The following is a 27,903-nucleotide window of genomic DNA, read 5'->3' on the forward strand; positions in this document are numbered from 1 at the left end:
GTCAACTTGCAGAAATTTTTATCTGTCCCTGTTCGTGTCCTACTGATTTCCGATATTTTTTTCAGTCTTACAGTGTTGTTCAATATAAGTAAATGAGGAACTTCTACCCTACCTCATGACTTGAAGCATTACTTTTTCTTTTCCTTGGTCATCAATGCTTTTTCTTCAACTCAAAAACAATCACAAGTCCTGGGACAACCTGATGTTCATATACAAAAGAATCACATTGGGCTCTTACTTCACAACCTTTATAAAATTTAATTCAAACTGGATCAGTGATCTAAATATAAAGGCACAAGCCATGAAAGCCTTGGAGGGAAAGAGGGGCAGGTCTTTGAAACCTTGAGTTTGGCTGTGGGATTCTTAGCTGAGGCACAGAGAGACTGAGTGACAAAAACAATAGGAAATGAGTGGAACTTCACTGAAAAAAGAAATCTGTGGGCATCCAGAGCACTATGAAGAAAACAAAGACACAATCTATATAAAATTTCAAAGTCAGTAAACCTACAGACTCGGGGAGTTTGATGGTTACACAGACAGAAGAAGGAAGAATGGAAAGGAATTTCTTGATGGTGACACAGTGTGTTTGAAAGGGGATGACAATATGATAATAGAATGTCACTGACAGACATGGATGCTTACCCATAAAGTGCTGATTTTGTTACAAGAATAACCGCAATAAACATAAAGAGTCATAGTAGTAGATATTATCCAACCATTAATAAAACTTATGGCACTTTTGTTTAAAAATTTTCTTTATTTTTAAATTTACTTGTCTGTGTATGAGTCTGAGTGAGGATAAATGCACTATATGCATACAGGACCCAGGAGTCTGAGTGAAGTTACATACACTATATGTATACAGGATCCGGGAGTCTGTACTATATGTATACAGGATCCAGAAGTCTGAGTAAGGATACATGCACTATATGTATACAGGATTCAAGAGTCTGAGTGAAGATACATGTACTATATGCATACAGGTTCCACGAGTCTGACTGAAGATCATGTACTACATGTATACAGGATCCAGGAGTCTGTACTATATGTATACAGGATCCAGGAGTCTGAGTAAGGATACATGCACTATATGCATACAGGAGCCAGTAGAAGCCAAAACATCTGAGCCAGCTCTCCAGTCCCACATGGCATTATTACACACAGTGAAATCACTTATAACTGCCTGTAAGTGGCTATACAGCAGAGTAAGAGATAATCCTGGCCCTTGGTGACTATAGCTTCTAGCTGGGAGGTTTTCTAAGATGCAGAAAGCTAACAGATAAAGCAAAAACTCTAAGTGGTCCAATTAATGTTCAAAATGCATACATGGTTGGTGAGAAAAATAATTTTATTTTGAAATAGCATTTAAGGACTTCATAGAATTTAACTATAATAGATAGTGAGGGAGAAAGACAATAGTCTACAGAAGCATGACTTCTGCAAGGGAACATGTAGTAGTTCAAGCTAGCTGTCATGACAGCTAGATAGATAAGTTGAAAGCAGATATTCAAGGTTATCAATTGAGGACCACACTGTCCGCACACACCCCCAAGCCTAACACAGTGGTGGGCATAGACCTGGTGAGCAGCAAACAGCAAAGCAACTAAAGTTACAATGAGCATTAAGGACCACTCACTTGGAAAACTGCAGTAGCCGTCATCATCCACAGAAGCATTTACTAGGATGCAAGCAGGTTAAGGCAAGCGATGGCAAGAGGTGAGGAGCCAGGAAAGCACAGCTTATATAGTTGGCATGGCTTGTCTTGCAGAAAGTGGCGGTGTTTGTTTAGGGTAACCTTAGAGAACTTTATAGGCTATCTTGTGGGATTAGTTTGCCTTCTTTGTTGTTCCCATAACAAAAACCAAAGCACTCCATAGTCCTGTGACAAAGGGCACAGATGAAAGTCGGGAGAGGGGGAGACTAATGCTGTCATTGTAAGATGAGACTGGCAGGGGAGGAAAGTGCCCTCATCTTGGGACTTGGTGTCCCTCATACATCATCCTCACAGCTGTAAGAGCGGTGAAGATACTGAAGAGATAATTGTTCCCCCACATGGTACCTGGGCCTCTATGGAGAGGAGAACCTGCCACAGAACAGGAGGCTATTGGTTTTGTTGTGCCTGATGAAGAAAAGGAAGGGGTGGTCTGCACGGAACGTTGGATCAACGACACTGCCGCAAGCTCGAACCATCATTGAAGAAGCTGCTGCAGCCTCGGCGCCTTCTTCATTGACCTCCATAACACACTTGTGAACACACTTGGACACACACAGGTCTCTCTCTGGAGACATTCCTGATAAATCAGCCTTGCTGCCTTGGAAGACATCCACCATTCCCAGGTGCTGACACACAGACTCCATGTCATAATCCTCTTGCAGTTTAAATTTTGGAAGGAAAACCTCAATATAAGTGCTTTTCATAAAGCCTGGTTCGGTCCAGGCCATTAACTTCTCAAAAGTGAGACCGCTTTCCACCTGATAAAATAGAATTAGAGACTGTCAGATTCACAGTTGAGGTCTTACCCAGAGGTTCATAATAACTTCTTGCTCACAGAACCCTCTATCATCCTACTTGGGGCACTGCCTATTCACAGGGCCAGACAGTGTGAGTGTCCAACTATCTAGCTAGTTTGCGCGTGACTTCCCTGGTGGGCATGGTGGCCAACAGCCCAGAGGTAGGAAGACTTGGCTATCCTCTCCTAAATCCCTTCCAAGATATCTTTTATTCTGACAGGCGTCTGTGTCTAGGTGTTCATGGTTTAAGTTGTGTTTGCTTTTGTTCTCTTGATCTAGACCTAGTTGTGAAGGCAATAAACCACAGATGCTAAAACAAAAATTATAAAATAAAATTGAAAAAGACTTTTGGTGTGAGCCACACCAGAAGGAAGGTCTATCCAGGTTGAGATGCTATGTATTTTGTGAACTGTTGTGGCTTTAATGAGATATTCCATCTAAAGGCTCACATAGTGAATTCTTATTCTGAAGCTGGTAACAACATTTTCAGAGGATTCTATTATGTATGCATGAGGGCTCTAGCTGACTGAAGGAAGTAGTTACTGGAAGTGTGCCCATGAAGGTCATCCTTGGTCCTCAGTCCATATCTCTTCTCCTTTCTCCGCTTCCTGTTCACTAAAAAGTCTGAAATCTCTGCCACATGCACCTGTTACAGTGGAAACCAAGAATGTGCCAGGTAACTTAAAATGGTCCTCTGAATCTGTGAGCCTGAATAAATGCTTCCTCTCCTAGGTTATTCATGTCAGGCATTTTTGTCAGTGATGGAAAACTAACTAACACCAGAGAAGCAATGCCACAGCTAGGGAGCTGGATGAGAAGAGCCAAGGGAGCTGTTCTGCTTACAAAGACCCCTTGGGTCATGCACACTGCTCTGCCCTCCTTTCAGAGGATGGATGACAGACTGTGGGGTATCCTGCTGCAAGGAAGACCAAGATGCGCCATTATGGTGTGCCTGACTCTGTCCTGCCCAGCTGGCACCTCTCCTCGTCCTCTATCTTCGGTGAACTGCAATACTTTTTCTGTCTGTTTTACGTTCTCAGACATTAAAACACTGGCATAGACCACCATACCATTCTATTTACAGAGAGGGACTATTTTCTAAGCACTGTGTTAAGTTTCTTGCTCGAGTTGCCCCCATTTCATCCTATCAGGTACCATCTTCTGTTCTAGTGATGAAGTTATGTCATATGACAAGGTCACACTGCCCACAATGGGGGGCGGTCCCCAAACATAGAACCTGCACACAGCTTGAGGCTTAGTCTGGGAATACCACTTGCTCAAATAGCAGTTGGAAAGGTAAAAACAATGAGTTCTGTTATAATAAGGAAGGATAATGGTGGTCCTGGATTCTTCTAGGAGACATTTAGAGTGGTAACTGCTAAGGATTCTCCTGCCTCACCTGGCTGAGGTCCACACCATCATCCGGGAGCAGGACCAACAAGCTCAGCTCCAGGCCCTCATAGGGCATCTCCAGCACCTGTGCCTGTACTTCCTTCACGAGGGCGCATTTAAATGTGCCTTTCTGATACATCATCTGCACTGGTCTTTCTTCATTCTGTACAGAAGAATCCAAAGCATAAAAGATGTTGTTTAGAGGGGTCAGAAGGTTTCCAGATGAGCTGAAGTTAATGTCAGCAGTGTTCTCAGCACCACAATGAAAACATTATTCATAGTCCAGTGAACACTTAGTCAATGTCTGCCAGCCTCTTCCTGGTTTATTTAAGAAATCGAGTGTAAGCAGATAGAGGACTATTGCAGATAGGATTCTACAGTGGTGATAAAACACCTTGACCAAAACAACACGAGGAAGAAAGGGTTCATTTTGCTCTTACAGCTCTCAGGTTAACATTCATAACACTTCAAATGGCATTAAATTATATTTTATAGGGATTGGGAAAAGTATTCTAATATCTACTTTAATTCAAATTATACTCTAATTAAAATGGAAATCTTAATCACTCAATTTCAATATTAAAATGCTATAGTGTTAAATAATGATAAATTGACCAATAATTTAAAACGAACATTTTAATTAAAAATTACTCTATTACATAAATGTTTGTATATTCTTTTCTACTCTACCTCATGATCCATACATGCATTATTGTACCTTAACACATAAGTTTCTGTTTTCTTGAACTTACAGGAAAATTTAGTTTCTAGAGTGAGTTAGAAGCAATGATTTTATGAGGATTTATCAGAATACGTAAGAGCCAGAAACAATGTAAAATAACACAAGTATTAAATATTCTTTATTCTTATCATTTTTCAATGGAGCTAGCATTTCTTTCAGTTTCAAACATTTTCTGTGCTTTCCTATGCTCTTTCTTTCTGGACTGAGGATCGAGCCAGCAGCCCACAGGACATGCAGTCTCTGCCACTGAGTCCCAAAGCTACACATTCACGGTTACACATTACCATGCAGGTTCTTCGTCACAGTGGCATGAATTTTTATCCTGCTCCTTACCTTGTTAATTTTAAAGGGCACTTCTATTGTGTTTTCTTTGTTAAACGTTTGATCCCACTTTCCTTTGAAGTATAATGCGTTGACAAGAACCAGCTTGGTCATTGAATTAACTGAGCCTCCTGACAGCAACTCTGGAATTTTCCCTTTTGAGAAAGCAGAGACTTCATTCAGGTTCATTTTATATATGTGTGAGAAATAAGCTGATGTGATATCTGGGCAGATTCGAGCATCATGCTTTCAAATTTGCTGAATGTGGATGAGCATGAAACAAATAAGCCAAAACAACATATCAACACCCATGTTTGACTTGACGTCATGGCCATGGGAGTCACATGACCCAGGTGAGGGTGCTGAAGGACTTCCAAGTCCCTCAAGGAAAGCAGGTTTGGGAAAAGCAGAGAAAGGCACTTCAGGCTGGAGAACAAAGAAGCAGGAGATGTGGAAGGGATCTCAGGGGACCAGGGCTCCCCCTGGGTGCCAGTGTCAGCTGACGACTTGATTGGGTCTGGAGTCAACTAAGAGACATGTCTCTGGGCAGGTCGACAAGGACATCTCCTAGAAAGATGTCTCCCAGAAAGTAATGGAGTGGGCAATGCCTTCCTGTGCTGCCCCGACTAAAGCCCTGAGGGAGAAGCAGCACTGCTTTTGCCTGCGTGCCTTCAGCCCTCGATGCTGAGTGCGTCTGCACTGTTCACACCTCTGCACCTGCCATTTTCAGCTGACACTGGAGCCCAGTAGCTTTGGTCTTCATGTGGACCAAGACTAGTGCCTCTCTGCAATCCTCTAGGCTTTCCATTCCAGGCTGAGACTGCTGAGGTCTCCAATCCCAAGGACGGAGCAGCTACCAGATTCTCGGCCTCTACATGCAGATGGCCATTGTTAGACTATACAGTCTGTATTGTATATGCCAATCTACTAAATCCCCTTAGTAATATGTATTCATTCTATTCCCCTAGAATAATCTGACTAATGTTAGATACAGTATCTCATCTAACGCTCCATGGTCATGCCCAGTTCTAGCGTAGCACAACACGTCAGAGACTCAAGGACAAAAGGTAGTTTGTGGAGGAGGTATTGTTATCATATACTTTGGAGTGCCGTCCATCCTAGGGGAGATGATGCAGGTCGGAGGACAGATTCCCTTCTTCTGTCTTAAGGAGCATCCTTTCAGTAGAGAAGAAAATCCTCGCTAACTTACAATGTCAAGAGTGCACAAGAGGTAAAGACTACAACAAGAATTGTCAAATAATTGCTGAGTCTTTATTTTAAAAAAATCTAGCTGGGCGGTGGTGGCACACGCCCTTAATCCCAGCACTCGGGAGGCAGAGGCAGGCGGATCTCTGTGAGTTTGAGGCCAGCCTGGTCTAGTAGAGCTAGTTCCAGGACAGGAACCAAAAAGCTACTGAGAAACCCTGTCTTGAAAATCAAAGAAAAAAAAATCTCATTTTATACTTTCTGTTAGTAGAAATAGGAATGTATCCAGTGGTACATAAGCATCTGAAGGGTTCAACTATCAGATAGTGATTTCAATGGTTTCAAAGACTAATGCTGGAACATATCATCTCTGAAATAAAAATAAATAGGGTTCAACCTCAAATGGGAGGTTCTTGTAGGCCAATCAATGGAACTGAGCGGCCCTGAGAGGAAATCAAGTTTAGTTTTACCAAATGTAAGCGAGGGATCTGAGGCAGGAAGGGTGGAATCAGAAACAGAAATCCTCTTCTACATAATGATAGTGGGGGCCAGGGCAACACAGAGCGTAGGAAGAAGGAGCCCATGGAAGAATTATGCGGATGGCCTCCACATGAATCTCCACGGTGGAGTCATCTGACCTGCCAACACTGCAGACCACCCCGTCTTCTATTCTAAGCTGTTAGACTGGAAATCAGGCCCATGAGTTCTCGTGACATTTGTATCATCGCCCTGTCTTGAAGAAATATACGAATATCTCTATTGTTCAAATCTAAGTTTCCGAATAAAACCTCCATGAATTATACCACATATAATGATGTTAGTCTGCATCCCTTTGACTCCCTGAAATAACATGCAATTAGTCCATGGGGGAGAAGGGAAGTTAAGAGCAAGAACAGGGAAGGAAGAAGAGGAAGGGGTGGATGGAAAGGAGAAAATTGTGGGGTGTGAAATAACTTGAAATTCTGACCTTCAGTCTGTTTGGAGACCCACGTGTTTATGTGCTTCCTGGACTCCTCTGGATCTTTGGCAAAGGATAGCTGCTCCAGCTCCGAGTGATAGAACTGAAGACAGGACTCCTTATAGGTCTTTGGAGAGAAAATGTTCAGAAAATTAACATTGGAAAATAAAGTGTCTGCAAGCTTCCAAACCCTCTGATAATATGTCAAAAACAAAACAAAACAAGAAAAAACTAAAGTGAGTATAGATGTCACTTTAAGCAGCAAATATCTAAGTCTTCGTACATGGCAATAACCAGACATAATTGAATAAAAATAACAAGTAGTCAAATTTGAAATACTTTAAAGTATCATTATAGAATTGTGGTCTTTCGGGGGAAGTTTAAGGAGTTGAGTAGTTGAGTTTCACTATTTGGCCAAGGCTGGACTAAAACTTGTGATCCTCCTGTCTCAGGTATTTAGATGTGGGTCATCACACTGACTAGAACTTGATCCTTAATTTCCTCAAGTTCTCTAGGTTCCTTCTCCTGGGATCTACATCAACAAGTATTTTAAATACAATTGATATCCTTCTACTGACAGAACTTACTGGGAGGATTTTACAGGTATTCTCTGCAAAGAGCCTATTGGCCGTTCTAAGCAAGTACTTTCTGCTGGGCTCGTTCAGATTACTGAGAAGCTCCTGGAAGCCTTGATGAATGTCTTTCTCTGTGTTTAAACCAAGTGCCTGCGAAGGAAAAGAATGAAACATTATGAGCGCAGTGGTGAAACATTTTGGTAGCAAAGAGGAGCTTGCAAGCTGAAGGGATGGCTCAGGGGGCGAAGTACATGAGGCTCTGAGCTGGATCTCACTATGCACATAAAAAGATGGGTTCCATAGTGTATGGCTGTAATCCCAGCGCTGGGGTAAGAAGACACCTGCATTTACTCCTGTCCTCTGCCTAAAGAAGCACACATGGGCATGTAAACACACATACACACACGTGCATACACACACTTGCACATGTATACCTGCTATATGCATGCACAATCTCTCTGTGTTTGTTAAAAGACTAGAGAGAATAATTATGAAGAAGACCCCTCTATGTCCTCATGCCCTCACTACATTTGGAAATGATAAAAATGAGCAGTTATACCTGAAAGGCTCTTCATGGGAAAGAAAAATCTGGCAAACCTCAGAGCAACAGTGACTGCTTCCCGCTGTGACAGTGAAGCAGAGGGCTTTTCCTCAGGCCAATACCTCCTGCCTGCCCTGGAACCCCTGAGGTCAGAGACCCATCCTTCATCACCTGCAATGCTTATAGGATGCTTCATAAAGTGACCAACGCAGTGCCTGGTCAGGATGAGGACCAGCCACACACATTTGCCCAGTCAGTATCTCAGCTGATGCAAGGCAGGTTGGACACAGTTAAGAGAGGAATTAACCTTTCTTGGCCAATGAATAATTACAAAGTCTGCTGCTCTAAAAATAGATCTTAGCAACCTATGTTTCAAATAATCTCCTCCTTTTTTTCCCATCGCTGTACTTGGGGCTGCCCCCACTTTTTAAAAAACTCTTTCTTATTTGAAACTAAGTTGCCCACGCTAGTCTTGAACTTGCATCCTCCTGTTTCAGTCTCCTTAGTAGTTAGAATTAAAGGTCACCAGGTCTAGCATGAAATTATTTACACCCCATTTTCTAAGTGAAGTCTGGACAAAATTTTGAGAGTTTCTTTAAGTTATTACTGAGGGAAACTCATTGTCCCATCCTCTTTAGCCCCTGCCCCATGAAACAGGGTGTGCATAGGCTGACCCTCCCTTCTCAGCAACTCTTAGGCAAGTGAAACAGGTGTCAGGTGACAGGGAACTTACCTGAGACATCTGGACTGCGGTGTCTCCCTTCGCCCCCAAGAGGACCATAGCTAGAACAGAGGAGACGCTCACAGGAGAGTAACATACATTTTTCAAAGGGTTGTTTTGACAAAGGATCTTTAAAAGGTGGATGGCAAAGGTGCCGTTTGCTTCAGACAGAGTGTTCATGATGCAGAGTCTGGAGGCAAAGGAGAAATGGTACTCAGTACAGCGCTGGAGGTTCACTGATCTGACTCCGGGAAATCTGGGACTCTACTCTTGGTTCTCATTTCAAAATTCCTAAGTACTTAAAATTGGATTTTACAAATTCTTTCTCAGTCACAGTCCTTCCAATTTTAAGGTTATTATCTAGGTGTGGTCACGGCAGCAGACCAAACTAGCATCTGTCCCATATGTGTAGGTAGAAGGTCAGATCAGGACTGCACGCACAGGACACAGCTGAGAGAGAGGGACTCTAGTCTCCTTCCATACAGTCCAGATCCTCTCTCTGAAGATGGTGGAGTTGAGGCTAAAGAGGAGGAGGAAGAGTAGTGGAAGGGAAGAAGAAGACAGCCATGAGCATCCAGGTCCTCTGGACTGACTTCAGCAAAGCTGTGTTCTGTGTCTGCCTGCGAAGACTCTGAGATGTCCGGGTGTGCACTAGACAGTGCCCCTGCATTTACAGTTGCTCCAGGAAAGACACCGGGAGGCTGAAGGACACACTAAGACAGGCTGGTGTCATTAGCTCTGCTGTGCAGCAGGAGGTGTCCACCTGCAGTGACTGCTCGGCTGGCCTTAGATCCGGGGGTGGCTCCTAGGCTGTTTCTCTGTAAAGCTTGCCTCTCTCCCAGGTGAATACACAGTTTGGCTCAGACTATCTCACTGCCCCAGGCACAATAACCCCAATCTGAGTTTCTGTACATCCAATGGCTGTGCTCTCGCTGTCATATGACCTTAGTGAGGTCCAGCATTTTTTCTACTGTGCTTAAATGCAGATCAAATAGCACAGGGAGTCTCAGAACAGCACAACCCATACTTCTTCCTACTCCCCAGACAGAAGGACACAGCATCCTGGGACTGTGCCTAGATCCTGTGACTCCTCCCCTTAACTCCCTTCAGGAATGGTGGGGCTGCTTTATTTCAATGACTTCCCTTCTGGAGGGTCCTCTCATCTAAATCTGCTTGTGACCTCTATACGCCTGCCTATCCTGATGTCTTTTCAAGTTGTTTCTAGTCTTGAAGAACTGTTTATTCCATCTAGAAGGTCATCTACCCGGCAACTGTCACTGAGTTCAAACTACTCACCCCTTCCCTCCCTCACTGGGACAGGACAACCTCATGGCCTCTGCTCTGCTCAGCTAGGACTGCGGCTCCAGCCCAGTCCTTTCACCCCTCCCAAGTGCACTCTGTGTCTTACTGACTGTGGTCTCCACCACACCCAGAGCTCTCTCAAGGGCGGAGAGATGTTTGGCACCCTGATTTTCAGCACCTGGAAGCATGCTCTGGATAAAGGTGGCTCTGGATAAAGGGGGCTTTATCAACACGGAGTGAATTATTTTATAAGTGGAAATGAGGAGTGTTCAACTTCCTCTAGAGACTGCTCATTTTAAAGGACCCAGAAGTAGGACAGACACATGTTTTAGATCCGCCAGGAGAGAGCAGCAGCAGTCAAATGTCTAGGGTAGTAGAACCTGAAAGGAAGCAGGAAAGAGGCCAGTAAAGAAGGATGCTGCTGACCCCTGAAGCCATGGTTGAGGAGAGGCCAAGGCAGCTCTAGGACACCAGCCCTAAAACCAGCCTCGCTGCCATTGGCCAGCTCGGGTTTTCTAAAGATCACCTTTTAAATGTCCATCAATGCTGTAGGAGCCAGCCATGATAAGCTAAATATGAAAGATCACCCAAAGGAAGTTCTTTACTTCCAATCATTATCACCTGCCAGTGTAGGACTCAGCCATCAATAAGTTTAATAGAGGCCCGAGTCTCAGTAGTTCACCCTGAAGCAATACCTGGTTTCAGGAAGGACCATAAACTAGATTACTTGAGCACCACACAAGAACAGACCATCCAAAGGAAATGCCTAACATTCCAACTGCTGTAGATAGGATCACCAGCCAGCACACACTCACCAGGACACCCCTAGACAAATGTCAGCCAGTCAGGGGTCCTGAACCTCAGAAACCCCTCATCCCCACCTTTACTACTATAAAAACCCAACTCTAAATGAGATCGAGGCTCTCTGTTTATTCCAATACGTCGGACACGCGGAGAGACCGAGTTTGAAAACTTGCATAAAATAAAGGCTCTTTGCTTTTACATATGGGGACTCGGTCTCCTTGTTGGCTTTTGGGGGAACTTCGCGGATTTGGGAGTAACAAATACCACCTGCTTACTCTTGTCCTAACTGCAATCCTGGGCTTCCCTCCTGAACTCAATCTGGACCTTGTAAACCTCGCTCACCTCTGTGGTTCCCAGGGTCCCAGCCTGAGACAGGAGCCTTCACTTAGCACCTTCGTGGCCTCTCAATGCAGCTTTTGCAGCCTGAAAGTCCCGCTGGTTTAGCTGAGCAGCCTGGCCAACTCTGCTGAGGGCCTGGAGACTAACAGCTGCTTTCTCTGGCCTCTGCAGGGAAGAGGATAGGCAAATGAAAATGAAAGTATTTGTAGGAGAGGAGAAGAAGGGAGAGGGGAGGGGGAGGAGGAGGGAGGGGATAGGGGAGGGATTGGGGGAGGAGGAAGGGGAGGAGGTTTACCAGGATTTTAAGAGCTCCCTGGGGCAGGGGGCATGAGCAGGGGAGGTGGGCGCGGAGCAGGGAGCGGGGTGCCTATTACCAATATTTATTTTCCACCCCCACCCTTCTTTTCTGGAGGAAAAACAGCAGTCCTTTTTCTGCCTATATTGCCCAGTCACAAGCATTTCTTGTGAATGAAATGTGTGGTCCTGTATTGCCCAGTCACAAGCATTTCTTGTGAATGAAATGTGTGGTCCTGTGAGGTCCTCTTATGAGCCTGATTTTTCCAAGGCTTAGCATAAGGGTTCAAGGCATCAAGGACTGGGGCACGGGCCACATTCATGCTACACAAGGCCTCCTGCAGGGACTGAGTTCTTTTCAGAGACCTCAACTCAGGTGAAGCTACAATTTTTGACTCTGCTGCAAAAAGGGACTTCAGGATGAGCTAGTATGAAGTAGAGCTGGATTTATTAAGAAGCAAAAACCTATATATTTAAACATAAGTAATACGCAAAAGGAGGCCTAGTAAGGTGAGACACACCTAAGCATGCAGATGTCTCAAGGGAGAGCGTGGCTTTGGTGTCTTAGTGGTAGCTACACACGTGGCTTTGGTGGCTCTCAAAAGTTACATCTTACAAATCTGCTAGAACCCCCCACACACACACACACTTTTCCATTTTTATTTAATAGAGGTTCAATTTTTTATTTATTTATTTAAGGAGAAGATATTAGTACTACAATGAATGAAGCTGAGACCAAGACACAAAAACAGAACTTCACCATAGGAAGATGCCTTGCTGGGAAACAGGACCACTAAAGACTTGACAGACACAAACATGATCAGCTCACACCATCTACAGGAGCACAATCTAGTTCTCCCCAAGATTCAAGGTTTTATTTGCTGAGCCCAAGAGCTCACTCAATTCCCCACTCCCTGTGGCACACTCGGCCTAGAAAGCCTTCCTCTCCACATGCTCTCCTTCCTGGCTTATGGATGACTAGCTTTCCACCAATCTCTTCTTCTCAGAAGGTTCCTGGTGCCACTGGCTTCTCCAGGACGCTCATTTTCTGTGGCTTGGCTCCATGTGTCCACAGAGGCTGCTTGCACCTCTTGTCTTCTAACCCCTGACCCAGCAGGAAGTGACAGCAGCTGAAGGTACATCAGCTTGAGGCTTTCTTTCTCATCTTGCTTGAGGGAAGGGTTAGGTCATTTACTTGCACTATCTGCTTCCTCAGTCACCTTGTGTTCTCTGCCCTGAAGGAGATTTCAACTGTCCTAGGTTCCCTGCTTTGACCAAAAATGAGATCATCTGTCTTACTTATTGTTCTTGGGGTCACTTTTGGCTCTGATACCACATCATTGAAGCAGTTGGCCCATAGTTACGGTCTATCTTTATCCTTGTATTTTCTGACACAGTGTCTCCTTCTGTAGGCAGAGAATGCTTATTTGTTTTCCAGACACCCAGATCCGAGAAATAACATAGAAATTACATTAGTTAAAACATTGATTGACTTATTAGCTCAGGCTTCTTGTTAACTAACTCTTACATCTTAAATTAACCCATTTCTTTTATTTTTTATTTTACCACAAGTCTCATGGTTTACTGGTAAGGTCCTGGGGTGTCTGCCTATTTTAGCAGCTATGTGGCCTCTCCTTGACTCTGCTTTCTTTTCTTCTTTATCTCTGCTTGGAATTCCTGCCTTGCTCTATTCTGCCTGGCCATAGGCCCAAAGCTGCTTCTTTATTAACCAAATGTAATAAAATATGTTCACAGCATACAGAGGGAAATCCCACATCACCCCATTTTGTATGCTGAGGCTGCTTCTTCATTTCCTGGCCACCTAGACCTGGAATAATCACACAGAAACTGTATTAATTACAACACTGCTTGGCCTATTAGCTCAGGCTCCTTATCAACTAACCCTTATATCTTAAATTAACCCACTTATGTGTATCACTACAAGGATGTGGCTTAAAAGGTAAAGTTCTTGCATCTGTCTCCTTTGGCAGCTACAGGGCATCTCCCTGACTCTCCCTTCCTTTCTTCTCTATCTCTTGTGGAATTCCTGCCTTGCTCTATTCTGCCATTCCATAGTCCATAGCATCTTATTTCTTAATCAGTGGTAATGAAACATATTCACAATACTGAGGGGTATCCAACATTATCCTTTCTATTATACTTCTCCCTGTTCCTTACTTCTGCTTCCTCCATAGTCTTCCCTGCCATCCTCCTCTTCTTTTTCTAACAAGTCTACAATATTTTTGCTTCTGTTCTTGAATGTTCTCACTTTTGAGCATTTTGTTTTCTATGTATAGTCTGTTAGAAAATGGTCTTGTACTTTAAAATAGTGATCACTTTTAAAAACAGAGATCCTAAGTAATACAACTAGCCATCTACTTTATCTTCTCCATCCAAGTCATTGGCATCATGTTCACTGTAATTTCCACTTGATGGCACATAGTCCCTATCATTTTTTATTCTAAAGTATCATTTGAATTCAGGTTTTTGTGTGTTGCTTTCACTTAGGACTTGGAAGCTACCAGACTACAGGAACTGCCTATCCCCACCATCATCAAAGTTCTAAACATATATAAAATTCAATTCAAACTGCATCAGTGACCTAAATAGGTTAGTTACAAGCCAGGAAATCCTTGGAGGAAAAGATAGAAGCAGTTCTTTGTGACTTTAAATTTGGCAGTAGGGTTCTAAGTTGTGGCAGGTATAGACTGAGTGACAAAAACAATATTAAATGAGTGGGACTTCATTAAAAAAATTAATGTATGTGTAAGGATATTACCAAGAAGCAAAAGAGAAAGTCTATTTAAAATGACTAGAATAGGTAAATATACAGACACCGAGAGAAGAGGTGGTTACACACACAGAGAGAAAGGAAGGATGGAGAGTGATTGCTTGATGGTTATACAATGTGTTTGAAAGGGGATGAAAAATGACAATGGCATGTCACTGACAGGCACTTAAATTCCTCCCTCAATACTATTGGTTTTCTTATAAAAGTAGATGCAATAAAATGATAAAAGGATGCAATAATAGGTGCTATCCAACCACTAATAACAATCACAGTACTTTTTATTGAAAGTTTATTTTAAAATTGATTTGTATGTATGTGAGTTTGGTTATGGATGCGTGCATCACGAGCATACAGGGGCCCACTGAAGCTGAAGAGAGCATCAGCATCTGTAAAACTAGAATTCAAGAAGGTTGTGAGCAGCCAATGGATAGTGGAATGTTGACTTGGGTCCTCTGCTAGAAAAGCAAGTTGCCTGAACTTCTAAACCATCCCGCTGGTGTGTGAAGCCCAAAAGTGGCTCAGTTTCCATCTGGAATCTATTCTGACTTATAAGTCATTTGAGTTCAAGCTGGCTTGATTCAGTCTCCTTGAGAGCTGTGAGAAAGTTCTGATTAAACCCATGGGAAAGAACTCATGATCTATTACACAGGTTGGTGAATGCCAGCTGGAGGCACATTCAGATAGAAAGAGAAACTGCTTGCTGCTACCAGGACTCACATGGTAGGTAGTGAGTCTGCTTGTGCTTCCTCCAAGGAGAGTGCAGGGGGGTGGTTACTGGACTGCTCTTTGTTGGCCTTCAGCCCTTAATCTGAATAAAGGAAAGTTCTGAAATAAACTCTGGGCTTTTTGGTGTTGGCTAACAGACCTCCCAGATCTATCCTGTGTCTCTATCTCAGTTTCTTCTTCTTCCATCTGCAATTTCCTCAATCCTTGCTCCTTGTGCCTTTTTCCAGGTACCCATTAACTCATTGACCGGCTCTGACAGGTGGCATCCATTGTGGGGCTAGATATGGAAGATTTTCATGAAGGACTCAGTTTCTTTCATCTTCTATTTCCTCAATACTATTTCTACACCCCCCCCACACACACACACTGCCAGGTACCCAGGAGGCAGGCTCCAACACTCCAGCCCCATTATGTCTTTCTTACATAGTAAAATATTGAAAACTTTCATGGCCTGCCTTAAACGTCTTCACTCAGGGTTCAAAAAGAAAAGCCACAATAAGCATAGTAACTAAAGTCTGAACACTATAGAAAAAGAATTTTCTCATATACATTCTTTCTATTCGTGTGCACTTTATTTTTTCTCCTGATTCTACTGCTTCTACCATAATTATTTTGCCATAATTGTTTATAATTTCTTTGCTCTAATTCTCTGTCTCAATTCTCATTCCAATTCTCTGTTACAATACTGTTCTGAATTATTATTGTTCTAATTACTCTACGTTCTCTTTCTTCTTTTTTTACTTCTCCATCTTATTTCTTCTCAATCTATTTCTTACACATTTTGATTTCTATCACTATATATTTATTCTACTTCTCTTGACATTACAAATTCCCAAGCATGTGTATATATATACATGCTACACACACACACACACACACACACACACACACACACACACACAGAGAGAGAGAGAGAGAGAGAGAGAGAGAGAGAGAGAGAGAGAGAGAGAGAGAGATTCATTAGCAACTTGATAGTAAAAAAAAACTACAAGGAAAATTCTCAAGGACATGGGTATTATTTGAAGATATATAGCAAAACTTAACAGCCAGTTTGTAGGTCTTCTCCTTTAAATAGGAGACTATAGCCTTTAGGAGCATGGTTATTCATAAAGTATTATAATTTATCCTGACAAAAAAGCGCAGCTCCAAGATACAGAGCCCAAAATGTATCTCTCTCCATTAATCTCTCTTCTTTATAGAGATCAGCAGTCAGTGACGGGCTTAAAGCTTCTTCTTCCCAGATGCCTAAGACAGGAGCTTGCATATGTGAATGCCTGTTCCAAAGATGGGAAAATTTGGGTAAATGAAGAGGTCTTTGCCCAAGCCAGGCGTGATATGTCTGTCATATTGCAGAAGCACAGGTTTTATTAAAATTCATAAGAGAGAGTGGATTGTAGGCCCATATTTTTATATGGCATGGCAGCCAAGTTATAGGCCACACCTGAGATGGGTCATGTATCCTGACAAGCAGGCTGTCACTGCCCTAACAAAGGGTCAGCGTGTTGTTGCTCCTTTATTTGTATTTTGGAGGATGTGTTATAGAGATGCTGATTCAAGCCTGCATGACAGATAGCACACAGAGCAGACAGGTAGATGCAGACATGACAAAAAGCCACTCACCTGGTTACCTAGGAGACAGAATGCTAATGTATTTCCCCTAAGTTAAGTTTTGAAATAAAAGGCTGTCTGGAGAATAAACAGAGAAATTCTTCAGGACGCAAACCCAGGACTTCATGAGGGACTACTGAGAATCTCCCTCCTGATAAAGCCATGTGAGTCATGTCTTTGTTCCTCTCTCCTCCAGGCCAGTCCAGAGAGAGATAGTTTATGTTGGCATCTGGTAGAGAAATAATTTATGGTCCGGGCTAGCACTGGACCCTGACAACCATCCACAAATATGTGTGCCCATAAGATCGAGATATAATCATGAGATTACATTTACACATTACATGAAAATGCATGGTAATGGGGAGATATCATAGCTGTTATTGCACAAGCAAAATTACAGATGAAAACAACCTGGCTTTGCCAGGCAGGATTCCTCCATCTGAGAATAATTTCTCAAGTGGGTTGACATCTGAATTATCAATTGCTACAAGTTGTAGTTGCCTCGTGGCCCACACTAGCTCATGATAAACACTCCTGACAGTGAAATCCACTTATAACTGCCTGCAAGTGCCGTAGCCTGGCTTATGTGGCATAGTTAGATATAACCATGCACACTGATGACCATGGAGTCTAGTTGAGGGAGTATTCAAAGAAAACCACCTTAAGAACTCCAAATAAAATTCAAAATGCTACATGCTTGGTTGAGAAAACAAAATTTACTTTGAAATGGCCTTTACATAGAAATTAGTTGTCACAGTTGGTGTTGGAGAAGCACAATAGTCTACAGAATTACAAGTTCTGCAAGGGAAGCATGTAGTAATCTAAGCTAACTGTCAAGACAGCTAGATAAGTTGAAAACAAGACCACACTATTTCTATCTGTCTCCAAACCCAACACAGTGTTGGGCTCATAGCTGCTGAGTAGTGGACAGCAAAGAACACAAATTGAAAGTGTATCTTACAGGATAATCACTAGGAATTCTGCACTGGCATCCACAAAAACATTCTTTTATGATTCAGACAGGTTATGGAAGGTGGGAACTGGAGTGGAGGAGCCGAGGAAGCACAGTGTATTTAACTGGCATGGACTGTCTGTGCAGAGAACTTTCTTGGCTAGGTTGTGGAATTTGTTTGTCTCCTAAATACAACAGGATATGCGAACCTGCCACAGAACAAGAGGCTATTGGTTTTCTTGTGCCTGATGAAGAACAAGAAGGGATGGTCCGCACAGAAAACTGAGGCAATGTCTTCCGGACGCAACACTGGTCTAATTACATTGAAGGAGGTTGGTGCGGCCATGCCGTCTCCAATGACCTCCACAACACTCTTGTGAACAAACTTGGACACACACAGGTCTGTCTCTGGAGACATTCCTGATAAGTCAGCCTTGCCGCCTTGGAAGACATCCACCATTCCCAAGTGCTGAAACACAGACTTCATGTCATAATCATCTTGCAGCTTAAATTTTGGAAGGGAAACAAAAACTTTAGTGCTCTTCATAATGCCTGGATTGGTCCAGGCTGTTAACTTCTCAAAAGTGAGGCTGTTTTCCACCTGACAAAGAAGAATTAGATACTTTCAGATTCACAGCTGAGGTTTTACCCAGAGGCTTATAGGCATTCCTCACTCACAGAACCCTCTATCACCCTACAGGGGCACTGCCTTTTCACATGGCCAGGCAGTGTGATGATCCACTTTCCTGCTAGCTTGTGTGTGGCTTCTCTCATGAGCATGGAGGCCAAGCAAGGAGAGGGGTAGGAAGATCCGGTTGTCCTCTCCTAAATCCCTTCTAAGACATCTCTTATTCTGCTAGTTGATTGTGGTTTAGATTGTGTTTGCTTTTGTTTCTTTACTAGACTTAGTTTTGAAGATGTAAATCATGGCTGCTAAAATAACTATTGGAAATTGGGGGAAAAAAGATTTGACGTGAGCAACACCAAAAGGGATATCTATCCAAGGTTTGTTCCTTTGTGTTACTGTTTCTTAAATATGAAACTACACCAAAAGCATCATATTCTGAAACCTTGTTTGGGAGGCAGCTAAAATTTTAGGTAAATTTAGCTGCATGAGTGAAGTAGATACTATTTGTGTTCCTCTAAAGGTCATTATCGGTGTTTTGTCCTTTTCCCTTTCTCTGCTACTGGTTTATGTCCTGTAGACTCTCCTACATGTACCTGTCACCATGGAAACCATTGGTGGGCCAGGTAACTTGAATTGAGCTCTCTGAAAATGTGAGTCAAAAGAAATACTTCATCTCCTATGTTATTCATGTTGGGCATTTTGCCAGTGATTAAAACTAACTAACACCAGAGAAGTGATGCCACAGTTGGGGAGCTGGATGGGAAGAGCCAGGGGAGCTGTTCTGCTTCCATAGACCCCTTAGGTCATGCACATTCCACTGCCCTCCATTCGTCAGATAGCTGACACCATGTGGGACACCCTGATACAAGACCAAGTTGTGTCATAATGATGTGCCTAACTCTGCCCTCCCCAGCTACATCCCTCCTCGTCCTCTTTATTGCTTTAATTTTTTATCTGTTTATGTTCTCAGATAATAAAATAATATATTAACAAAGATATGAATCAGTTAATATTTGTGAATGGGGGGACCAAGTTCCAAGCACTGTGCTAAGTTTACTACCTGAGTTGCCTCCATTTCATCCTATCAGGTATCCATCGCCCATTCTAGGATGATGTTATGTCACATGGCAAGATCACACTGCCCACAATGGGAATATTAGACACAACTTGGATCACATATCCCAGGACCTGAACACAGCTTGGAGTTGAGTGTAGAGATATTTCATTTGTGCTTTAATAAATGACGCTTACCTGAAGATCAGAAAGTAAAATGGCCAGTAGAGACACACACCTTTAATCTCAGCACTAGAGAGGAATATATGATAGAAGGAGACAGGTCTCAGTCAGTCTCTTTCTGAGAATTCATGGAGGCAGGATTGCCATTTCCATCTGAGGTAGAGATAAGAACCAGTGGCTGGCTGTTTTGCTCTTCTGATCTTTAGACTGAACCCCAATATCTGTCTCTGGGATTTTATTATTCATGCTACAGCTGAGTTTATAAATCCATGCTCTCAGATAGAAGTTGGGAAAGTAAAAGCATTGAGTTCTGTTGTAATGAGGAAAGACAATGGGGACATTGCAGTCTTCTCACAGACATTCAGAGGGGTGACTGCTAAGGATTCTCTTGCCTCACCTTGCTGAGGTCCACACCATCATCCGGGAGCAGAATCACCAAGCTCAGCTCCTTGCCTTGATAGGGCATCTCCAGAACCTGTGCCTGTACCTCATCCACGTAGGCGTGGTTAAATGTGTCTTTCTGACACATCATCTGCACTGTTTCTTCCTCCCTCTAAACACATAAAAGATAATTGAGAGAGGTCAGAGTTTTTCCAAATGAGCTGCAGTTAATGTCAGAAATGTTTTTAGCACTCACAATGAAAAGAGTATTCACATTCCAGTGAACCCTCAGTCAATGTCTGCCAGCTGCTCTGTGCTTTTATAAAAAGTAATTGTTGTAAGCAAATATGGAACTGTTGTAGATAGGGTTTCTATAGTTTTGATAAGACACCATGATTTTGGGGAAGAAAGGGTTTATTTTCTCTTACAACTCTCAGGTCACATTCCATCCCTGAGGGAAGTCAGAGCAGGAACTCAGGCAGAAGCCATGGAGGAGTGCTTCGTATTGGCTTGTTCCCCATGGATTTCTCAGCCTGCTTTCTTGCACAGCTATGACCACCTTCCCAGGGTTGGCACTGCCCACAGTGCGATGTGTTCACACCAATCATTAAATAAGAAAATGCTAAACAGACTTGCCTCTAGGCTATTGTAGGATATTGGAACCCTATGTGAAAATGTATTGTGATGATTAGCGCAATAAAAAGCTAAATGGCCAATAGCTAGGCAGGAGGTATAGGCAGGATATCTGGGCAGAGAGAGAGAATTCTGGGAAAAGGAAGTGGTCACTAGCCAAGAGAGAAAGGAAACAGGAGGTAAGAGATGTAAGAGGTGCACCATCACGTGATAAAACATATATAAATGGGTTAATTTAAGTTACAAGAGATAGTTAAGAACAAGCTTGAGATATAGGCTGAGCTCTCATAATTAATAAAAAAATCTCCATGTCATTATTTGGAAGCTGGCTGAAAGGACAGAGAAATACTTATTACACTAGACAAATCTTATGGAAGCCTTTTCTCAAAGTAGATTCTTTCTTTTCAAATGGCTCTTATTTGTGTCAAGTTGCTAAAACAATAACCAGGACAGCGATTTACTTGGGAAAAATGATACGTTATTCAGAAAAAGACATGTGTCATTCAAACATTAATATTTAAGTACTAGTTGAATCCAGGGTTCCACAAAGGCCTTTCTCTACAGGGAAATTCTCTATTGGGAATTGGACAAATCTTTAGGGTGTAGGATCTCATGGCAGAAAATTAAATATTGAAGAAGGGGAACTCTTGGAGGGGATATTGAGACCATGGCCCCTTCTTGTTTCTTTCTTTTGCTTCCTGACTGCTGTGAGGTGAACAAGCCTCCATCATGCATTTCCACTACCACCACAATTGGTTGATGAGACCAACTGACCCAGACTGAAACCTCTGGAACCATGAGCCAAAATAAATATTTTCTCCTTTTACATTGTCTAGCTCAGATAGTTTGTTACTATAATGGAAAGGTGACTATTATATCACATGTAGGATTTTGATCATTTAATAGGGTCAACAATTATATCTAATGAAACAGCATATAAATAACAGAAAATTTTGTCTCAACCAGACTGGAATACATTCATAATGGTTTCAGTGGGACTGCAGGCAGAAGCATCCTCTCAGAAAGTACCCTGGCAAGAGGCGCACACCAGCGCAAAGGTTCATGATGGCTCAGAACCTTCTAATCCAACACCAAGCAGAAAGCTCCAGAGCACAGAACTCACAGGCTTAGGGTGGAGCTACATCCTGAGAGCCAATCAGAAACAAAATCCTAGTTAAATTACAAGCTGTGGGCTGTCTAGACAGATTTTCATGTATCTTTGTGAACGCTTTTACAGTCTGATGACCCATCACAGAAAGAAAGTTCCTGCCAGCCCTTTAAAAGTTAGTGACCCTCTGGAAGAACCTCATGTGTCTTTCTGTGATTTAATCCAGTTCTTTCAGTTCTTATAGTCCTTTGGTATATTTTAACTATAGAGGTAGTACACATGGAAAGATTTTAATTACAGTGGTACATTAAATACACAGATTTGATACAGATCATCCATAATAAAGATTAAATTAAGAGAACCACTTTTTTTAAACGAAGTTTTTTGTTTTTGTTTTGTTTTGCTTTGGTTTGGTTTGGTTTGGTTTTTTGAGACAGGGTTTTTCTGTAGCTTTGGAGCTTGTCCTGGAACTAGCTTTTGTAGACCAGACTGGCCTCGAACTCACAGAGATCTGCCCGCCTCTGCCTCCTGAGCGCTTACAAAGTTTTAAAAATACTGTTGCTATTAAAAAGGAAATAGGAATTTTAACATTCATAAGGTTCCAGTTATACTTGTATAGATATTGAGCAAACTATTCTAATATCTCCTTTAACTCAACTTAAACTCTAATTATGACTGAAATTTAAATCACTATGTTTCAATATTAGAAAGCTATAATTGACAATTAATAATGATAACTTGACTAATAATTTATAATCTTTATTTTAATTAAAATTACTCTATCAAACACATTTTTGTACATTTCTTTTTACTTTGCATATCATATTGCATACATAAATTGTATTCCCTTAAGTTTTGGCATTCTTGAAGCTAATGGAAAACTTAGTTTCTAGATGAGGTAGAAACAATGGTTTTATAAGAAATTATCAGATGCTGTACAAACAGCAACAGAAAGCAAAAAAACCATTGACAGTAAATATCCTTTATTCCTAACATCTTTAACTGAGCTTAACCTTCCATTCATAAATATAAGTTTCAAATGATTTTATATACTTTTTTGTTTTCTTTCTTTCTGGGCTAAAGGTCAAGTCCAGCACCCAACACAGAACATATGATTTCTACCAACGAGCCCCAGAGCTACAAATTCCTGGTTACACATTTTCATGCTACTTCTTTGTCACACTGGCATGGACTTTTGTATCCTATTCCTTACCTGGTTTATTTTAAAGCGCATTTCCCTTGTGGAAATCAGGTTAAACTGTCGCCGCCACCTCCCTTTGAAGTATAAGGCATTGACAAGAACAAGCCTGGTTTCTGAATTAAGTGAGTCTCTTGACAGCAACTCCAGAATTTTCCCTGTTGAGAAAGCAGAGACTTCATTCAGGTTCCTTTTATACACGCATGAGAAATAAGCTGATGTGACATCTGGGCAGATTCGAGCATCATGCTTTCAAATTTGCTGAAGTGGGATGAAAATATGTTTAAAAGCACATAAAAAGCGACAGCGGCACTCATGTATGACTGGAGGTCATGCCCCCTGCAGGTCCACGGCAAAGTGAGGGTGGCGAAAAACTTCCACATCTCTCGGGGAGAGCAGGTTTGGAAAAAGCAGAAAAAGTGACTCCAGGATGGAGAAGGAAACAAGCAGAAAATGTGGAAGGAATAGAATAGGTAGGGGGATAAAAGGAATTGATTACCCACTGGGTGCTCATGTTGGTTGTCTGCTTGATTGGGGTTTATAATCAACCAAGAGACATATCTCTGGGCAGGTCTACAAGGACAATTCTCAGAAAGAGTAACTAATGGGGAGGACGCTCCCAGAGTGGGCAATGCTTTCCTGTGCTGCCCATCTACAAAGGACAGAGAGAAGCAGCACTGTTTTTATCTACCTGTCTTCAGTCCTTGCTGGTCAGTGCATCTGGTTATTTTCACATCACTGTCCCTGCCATTTTCATCTGATAATGGAACACAATTGGTTTGGCCTTCTTGTGGACTAAGACTAGTGTCCGTCTGGGCTTCTCTTGCCTTCTTATGCCAGATTAAAACTGATAAGGTCTCCAGCCTCATAGACTGAGCAGCTACCAGTTCTTGGCTTCTCTCCACGCAGACAGCTACTGTCTGACGACTCAGTCTGTATTGTGTGTGCCAATCTATTAAATCCCCTTAATAGCATGTACTCATTCTGTTCCTCTATAGCACTCTGACGAATACACTAGTGTTAAATACAACATCTCATCTAGCACTCCCTGCTATGTCCCGTTATTTGGAGGAGGTATCACTACTCTATACATTGGAGTGCTGTCTATCGCTGGAAGAGATAATTCAGTAAAAGCACAGATTCCCTTCTTCTCTAATGAGGGATAACTATTCAATGGCCAAGAGAAACCTTACTAACTTATGGCATCAAGATTGCATAGGGGGTAAAGACTCCAACAAGAAAGTCACAAACAATTGCGGAATCTTTAAGAAAAGATTCTCAATCTTACTGTCTCTCTATTAGCAGAAACAGGAATATCCCTAATAGTACAGAGACATCTGAAAGGCTTAAATATCAGACAATGATCCAAATGATCTCAAAGACAAATGCTGGAACATGTCATCTCTGAAATAAAATCAAAAAAGATTCAACCCCAAATGGGAGGTTCTTTTAGGTCAGTGTAACTGAGTATCCAGACAGAGTATCTTCAGTGGAAGTCAAGGCTAGTTTCACCAAGGAATCTGAGTCAGGATATGAGGAAGCAGAAACAGGAGTCCTCTTCAGAGGTAAATGTGGTAGGGACCACAGGAACACATTGTAGGAAGATGCAACCCCAGGTCAAGATTATGGGGAAGGTCTACTCGTGAATCTCCATCTCAGAGATGGTGGAATCCCTTGACCTGCCACCAACTTGTGTCTTTTAATATGAATTGTTAGACTGGAATTCAAGCCCATGAATTCTGATGAGATTTTTATCAGCCCCTCTGTCCTGAAGAAATATACAAATAACTCTGTTTTTAAAATCTAAGTGTCTGAGTAGAACCTCCATGAATTCACTAAGGTCTAAATTATACTATGTGGCCTAGCTAGTCTGCATCACTCTGAGTCTCTGAAATAACAGTGAGATAAGTCCATGGCAGGAGAAGGGAAAAGTTAAGAGAAAGAAGTGAAAGGGGTGGATGGAAAGGACAAGAATGTGAGTGTGAAATATCTTGAAATTCTGACCTTCAGTCTGTTTGGAGACCCACTTGTTTATGTGCTTCCTGGACTCCTCTGGATCTTTGGCAAAGGACAGCTGCTCCAGCTCCGAGTGATAGAACTGAAGACAGGACTCCTTAAAGGTCTTTGGAGAGAAAAGTGTTCAGGGAGATAACATTGCAACATATAATGTCACCAATCATGTCAACATTCTGAATACTGGGGCATGAAAAAATACCTAAAATGTGTATATATTATTGCACTAAGCAAGAAACATCTATGTATGCTAGGTCTTTGCAAGGGGATAAACTAGACATGAATAAATAAAATAACAGCAGTCAATTTAAAAATATTTCAAGGTATCATTGCAGAATTTGTCTTTGAAGAAGTTTAGGTAGTTGAGTCTCGCTATATAGCCTAGGTTGTTGGCCAAGTACTCATGGCCTTCCTGTCCCAACTCTCTAAATGCAGATATTATAGATGTGTACCATCACAATAACTAGAAGTTGTTTCTTAATTTTCTCAAGTTCTATAGGGTCCTTCTCCTGGGATCTATAGCAAGAAGTATTTGAATAAAATGGTTATCATTCTACTTGGTACAACTTACTGGGAGGAATTCACAAGTATTCTCTGCAAAGAGCCTGTTGGTCATTTTAAGTAAGTACTTTCTGTTGGGCTTGTTCAGGATATGGAGAAGCCACTGGAAGTTCTGATGAATGTCTTCGTCTGTGTTTAAACCAAGTGTCTGTGAAGAAGAAGAATGAAATATTATGAGTACAGTGATGAAACATTTTGGTTGCAAATGGAATTTGCAAGCTGAAGAGATGGCTCAGGCAGAGATAGCTCAGGCAGACAAGGTTCTGATCCAAGATAGGTTGGTGTTGAAACAATTTAAGACAGGAATTAACCTCCCTTGCTATTTTAGTTAGGGCTTTTATTGCTGTGAAGAGACATCATGATCACACCAATTCTTTTAAAGGAAAACATTTAATTGGGGGTGGCTTGCTTACAGTTCTGAGGTTCAGTTCATTATCATCATGATAGGACATGGCAATGTGCAGGCAGACATGGTACTGGAAAAATATCTGAGTCCTACATCTTGCAGGCAACAGGAAATGGACTTGTGACAATGAGTGAAATTAACAAACGAAATCTCAAAGCCTGACCCCACAGTGAAATACTTCCTGCAAGAAGACCACGCCTACTTCAACAAGGCCACACCTCCCAAAGTGTGACTTATAGTGGCATACTTATAGTGCTGCTCCCTCTAAGTTTATGGGAGCCAATTATGTTCAAACTACCACACTTGTCTGATGTGAAATCCCCCTCTGTATGCTGTGAATATATTTCATTGTTATTGTTTAATAAAGAAGCTGTTCCGGCCAATGACATAGCAGAACAAAGCCAGGTGGGAAATCAGAACAGTAGAGAGAGTAGGCAAAGTCAGAGAGATGCCATGTAGCCACCAGAGGAACTTTGCCAGTAAACCACGAGCCTCATGGTAAAATATAAAATAATAGAAATGGGTTAATTAAGGTATAAGAGCTAGCTAGAAATATGCTTAAGCTATAGGACAAACAGTATTGCAATTAATATAGTTTCTGTGTGATTATTTTGGGTCTGGGCAGCCGCGAAATAAACAAGCAGTCTTTGTCTACACTTGCCAATGAATAATCACAAAGTCTGTTCCTCTAAAAATAAGATAGATCTCAGCAATCTGTATTTAAATAAATTCAACAACTTTTTTTTTCTCATTTCAGATTTTAGACAAAATCTATGGCCTCAAGCATGTTATCTCTACCACTGAATTATAATCAATCACAGCACACTTCTTCCACACACACACACACAAAAAAAAAAAAACCAACAAATTTTTATTTGAAACTAAGTTACCCAGGTAAGCCCAGGACTTGGTATCCTCCTGACTCAGTCTCTGTAGTAGCCAGAGTTAAAGTCCTATACCACCAGGCTTAGCAATAAATTATATTTCCATTGTTATGTAAGTGAAGTTTGGACACACTTTTCAGAGTTTTCTCCAAGTTATTACTCAAGAAATGTATCACCTTTAAAGAAAACATACTGGGGAGGCAGGAGAGATGGCTCAGCAGCTAAAATCACTGGTTGCTTGTCCAGAGGACCAAGGTTCATTTCCCAGTTCACACAGGGCAGCTCACAATTTTTTTGTAACACTTGTTCCACGGTATCTGATGCCCTAATGCAGATACATTCAAGCAAAACACCAAGGTACAGAAATAATAAATAAATAAGTAAGTCTCACTATAGGATGTAACACGAGGAGCAGCAGGCTGCATCCCGCCACCAGGCTAGCTTATACCCAAAATAATCACACAGAAATTGTATTAATTAAATCACTGCCTGGCCCATTAGCTCTAGCCTCCTATTGGCTAACTCTTACACCTTAATTAATCCATTTCTATTAAATCTGTGTATCACCAAGGGACTGTGGCTTACTAGCAAGATTCTAACCTGCATCAGTCTCAGGCAGGAGATTCATGGCGTCTGTCTCTCTCTCTGACTGCTTACTTCCTCCCAGCATTCAGTTTTCTTTTCCGTGCCTACCTAAGCTCTTCCCTATCAAAAGGCCAAGGCAGTTTCTTTATTCAACCAGTGAGAACAACACAAATACAGAAGGACCTCCTACACAAATAGGAGACTTTTTCTTAATGCCTCATTAGCCGCAGGCCCGTGAAACAGTGTGTGAATTTTCGGGCCCTCCCTTCTCAGCAACTCTTAGGCAAGTAAAACAGGTGTCAGGTGACAGGGAACTTACCTGAGATATCTGGACTGCAGTGTCTCCCTTTGCCCCCAAGAGGACCATAGCTAGAGCAGAGGAGATGCTCACAGGAGAGAAGCATACATTTTTCGAAGGGTTGTTTTGACAAAGGATCTTTAAAAGATGGATGGCAAAGGTGCCGTTTGCTTCAGACAGAGTGTTCAT

General features: G+C 42.0%; 2 protein-coding genes across 2 annotated transcripts; both read right to left on the reverse strand.

The window, feature by feature from the left end:
- Positions 1–737: 737 nt before the first annotated feature.
- On the reverse strand, positions 738–11,589 carry LOC142848206 (serpin B9-like). The gene is made up of 7 exons (XM_075969944.1): positions 11,416–11,589; positions 8,980–9,157; positions 7,718–7,855; positions 7,140–7,257; positions 4,979–5,121; positions 3,911–4,066; positions 738–2,472 (listed from the first exon to the last, which is right to left on the reverse strand). The coding sequence occupies exons 2-7, from the start codon at positions 9,145–9,147 to the stop codon at positions 2,068–2,070; spliced, it is 1,128 nt and encodes a 375-aa protein (XP_075826059.1). The 5' UTR covers positions 9,148–9,157; positions 11,416–11,589; the 3' UTR covers positions 738–2,067.
- On the reverse strand, positions 11,455–27,903 carry LOC142849046 (serpin B9-like). Its single transcript, XM_075971162.1, has 7 exons — positions 27,736–27,903; positions 25,552–25,689; positions 24,972–25,089; positions 22,983–23,125; positions 20,045–20,200; positions 17,977–18,384; positions 11,455–11,577 (listed from the first exon to the last, which is right to left on the reverse strand). The coding sequence occupies exons 1-7, from the start codon at positions 27,901–27,903 to the stop codon at positions 11,455–11,457; spliced, it is 1,254 nt and encodes a 417-aa protein (XP_075827277.1).

The sequence above is a fragment of the Microtus pennsylvanicus genome, chromosome 4 (genome assembly GCF_037038515.1).
Source record: "Microtus pennsylvanicus isolate mMicPen1 chromosome 4, mMicPen1.hap1, whole genome shotgun sequence".
NCBI classification, from domain to species: Eukaryota; Metazoa; Chordata; class Mammalia; order Rodentia; family Cricetidae; genus Microtus; species Microtus pennsylvanicus.

Excerpts from the sequence above, each read along its gene's own strand:
- LOC142848206 (XM_075969944.1), bottom strand. The coding sequence starts at position 9,147 with ATGAACACTCTGTCTGAAGCAAACGGCACCTTTGCCATCCACCTTTTA. Across the intron at positions 7,856-8,979 it reads CCGCAGTCCAGATGTCTCAG|GCACTTGGTTTAAACACAGA; the intron begins GTAAGTTCCCTG and ends TTTCCTTCGCAG. Across the intron at positions 7,258-7,717 it reads ATACCTGTAAAATCCTCCCA|ACCTATAAGGAGTCCTGTCT; the intron begins GTAAGTTCTGTC and ends TTCTCTCCAAAG.
- LOC142849046 (XM_075971162.1), bottom strand. The coding sequence starts at position 27,903 with ATGAACACTCTGTCTGAAGCAAACGGCACCTTTGCCATCCATCTTTTA. Across the intron at positions 25,690-27,735 it reads CTGCAGTCCAGATATCTCAG|ACACTTGGTTTAAACACAGA; the intron begins GTAAGTTCCCTG and ends TCTTCTTCACAG. Across the intron at positions 11,578-17,976 it reads GCAGGTTCGCATATCCTGTT|AGGCCAGAGAAAGCAGCTGT; the intron begins GTATTTAGGAGA and ends TCTTCCCTGCAG.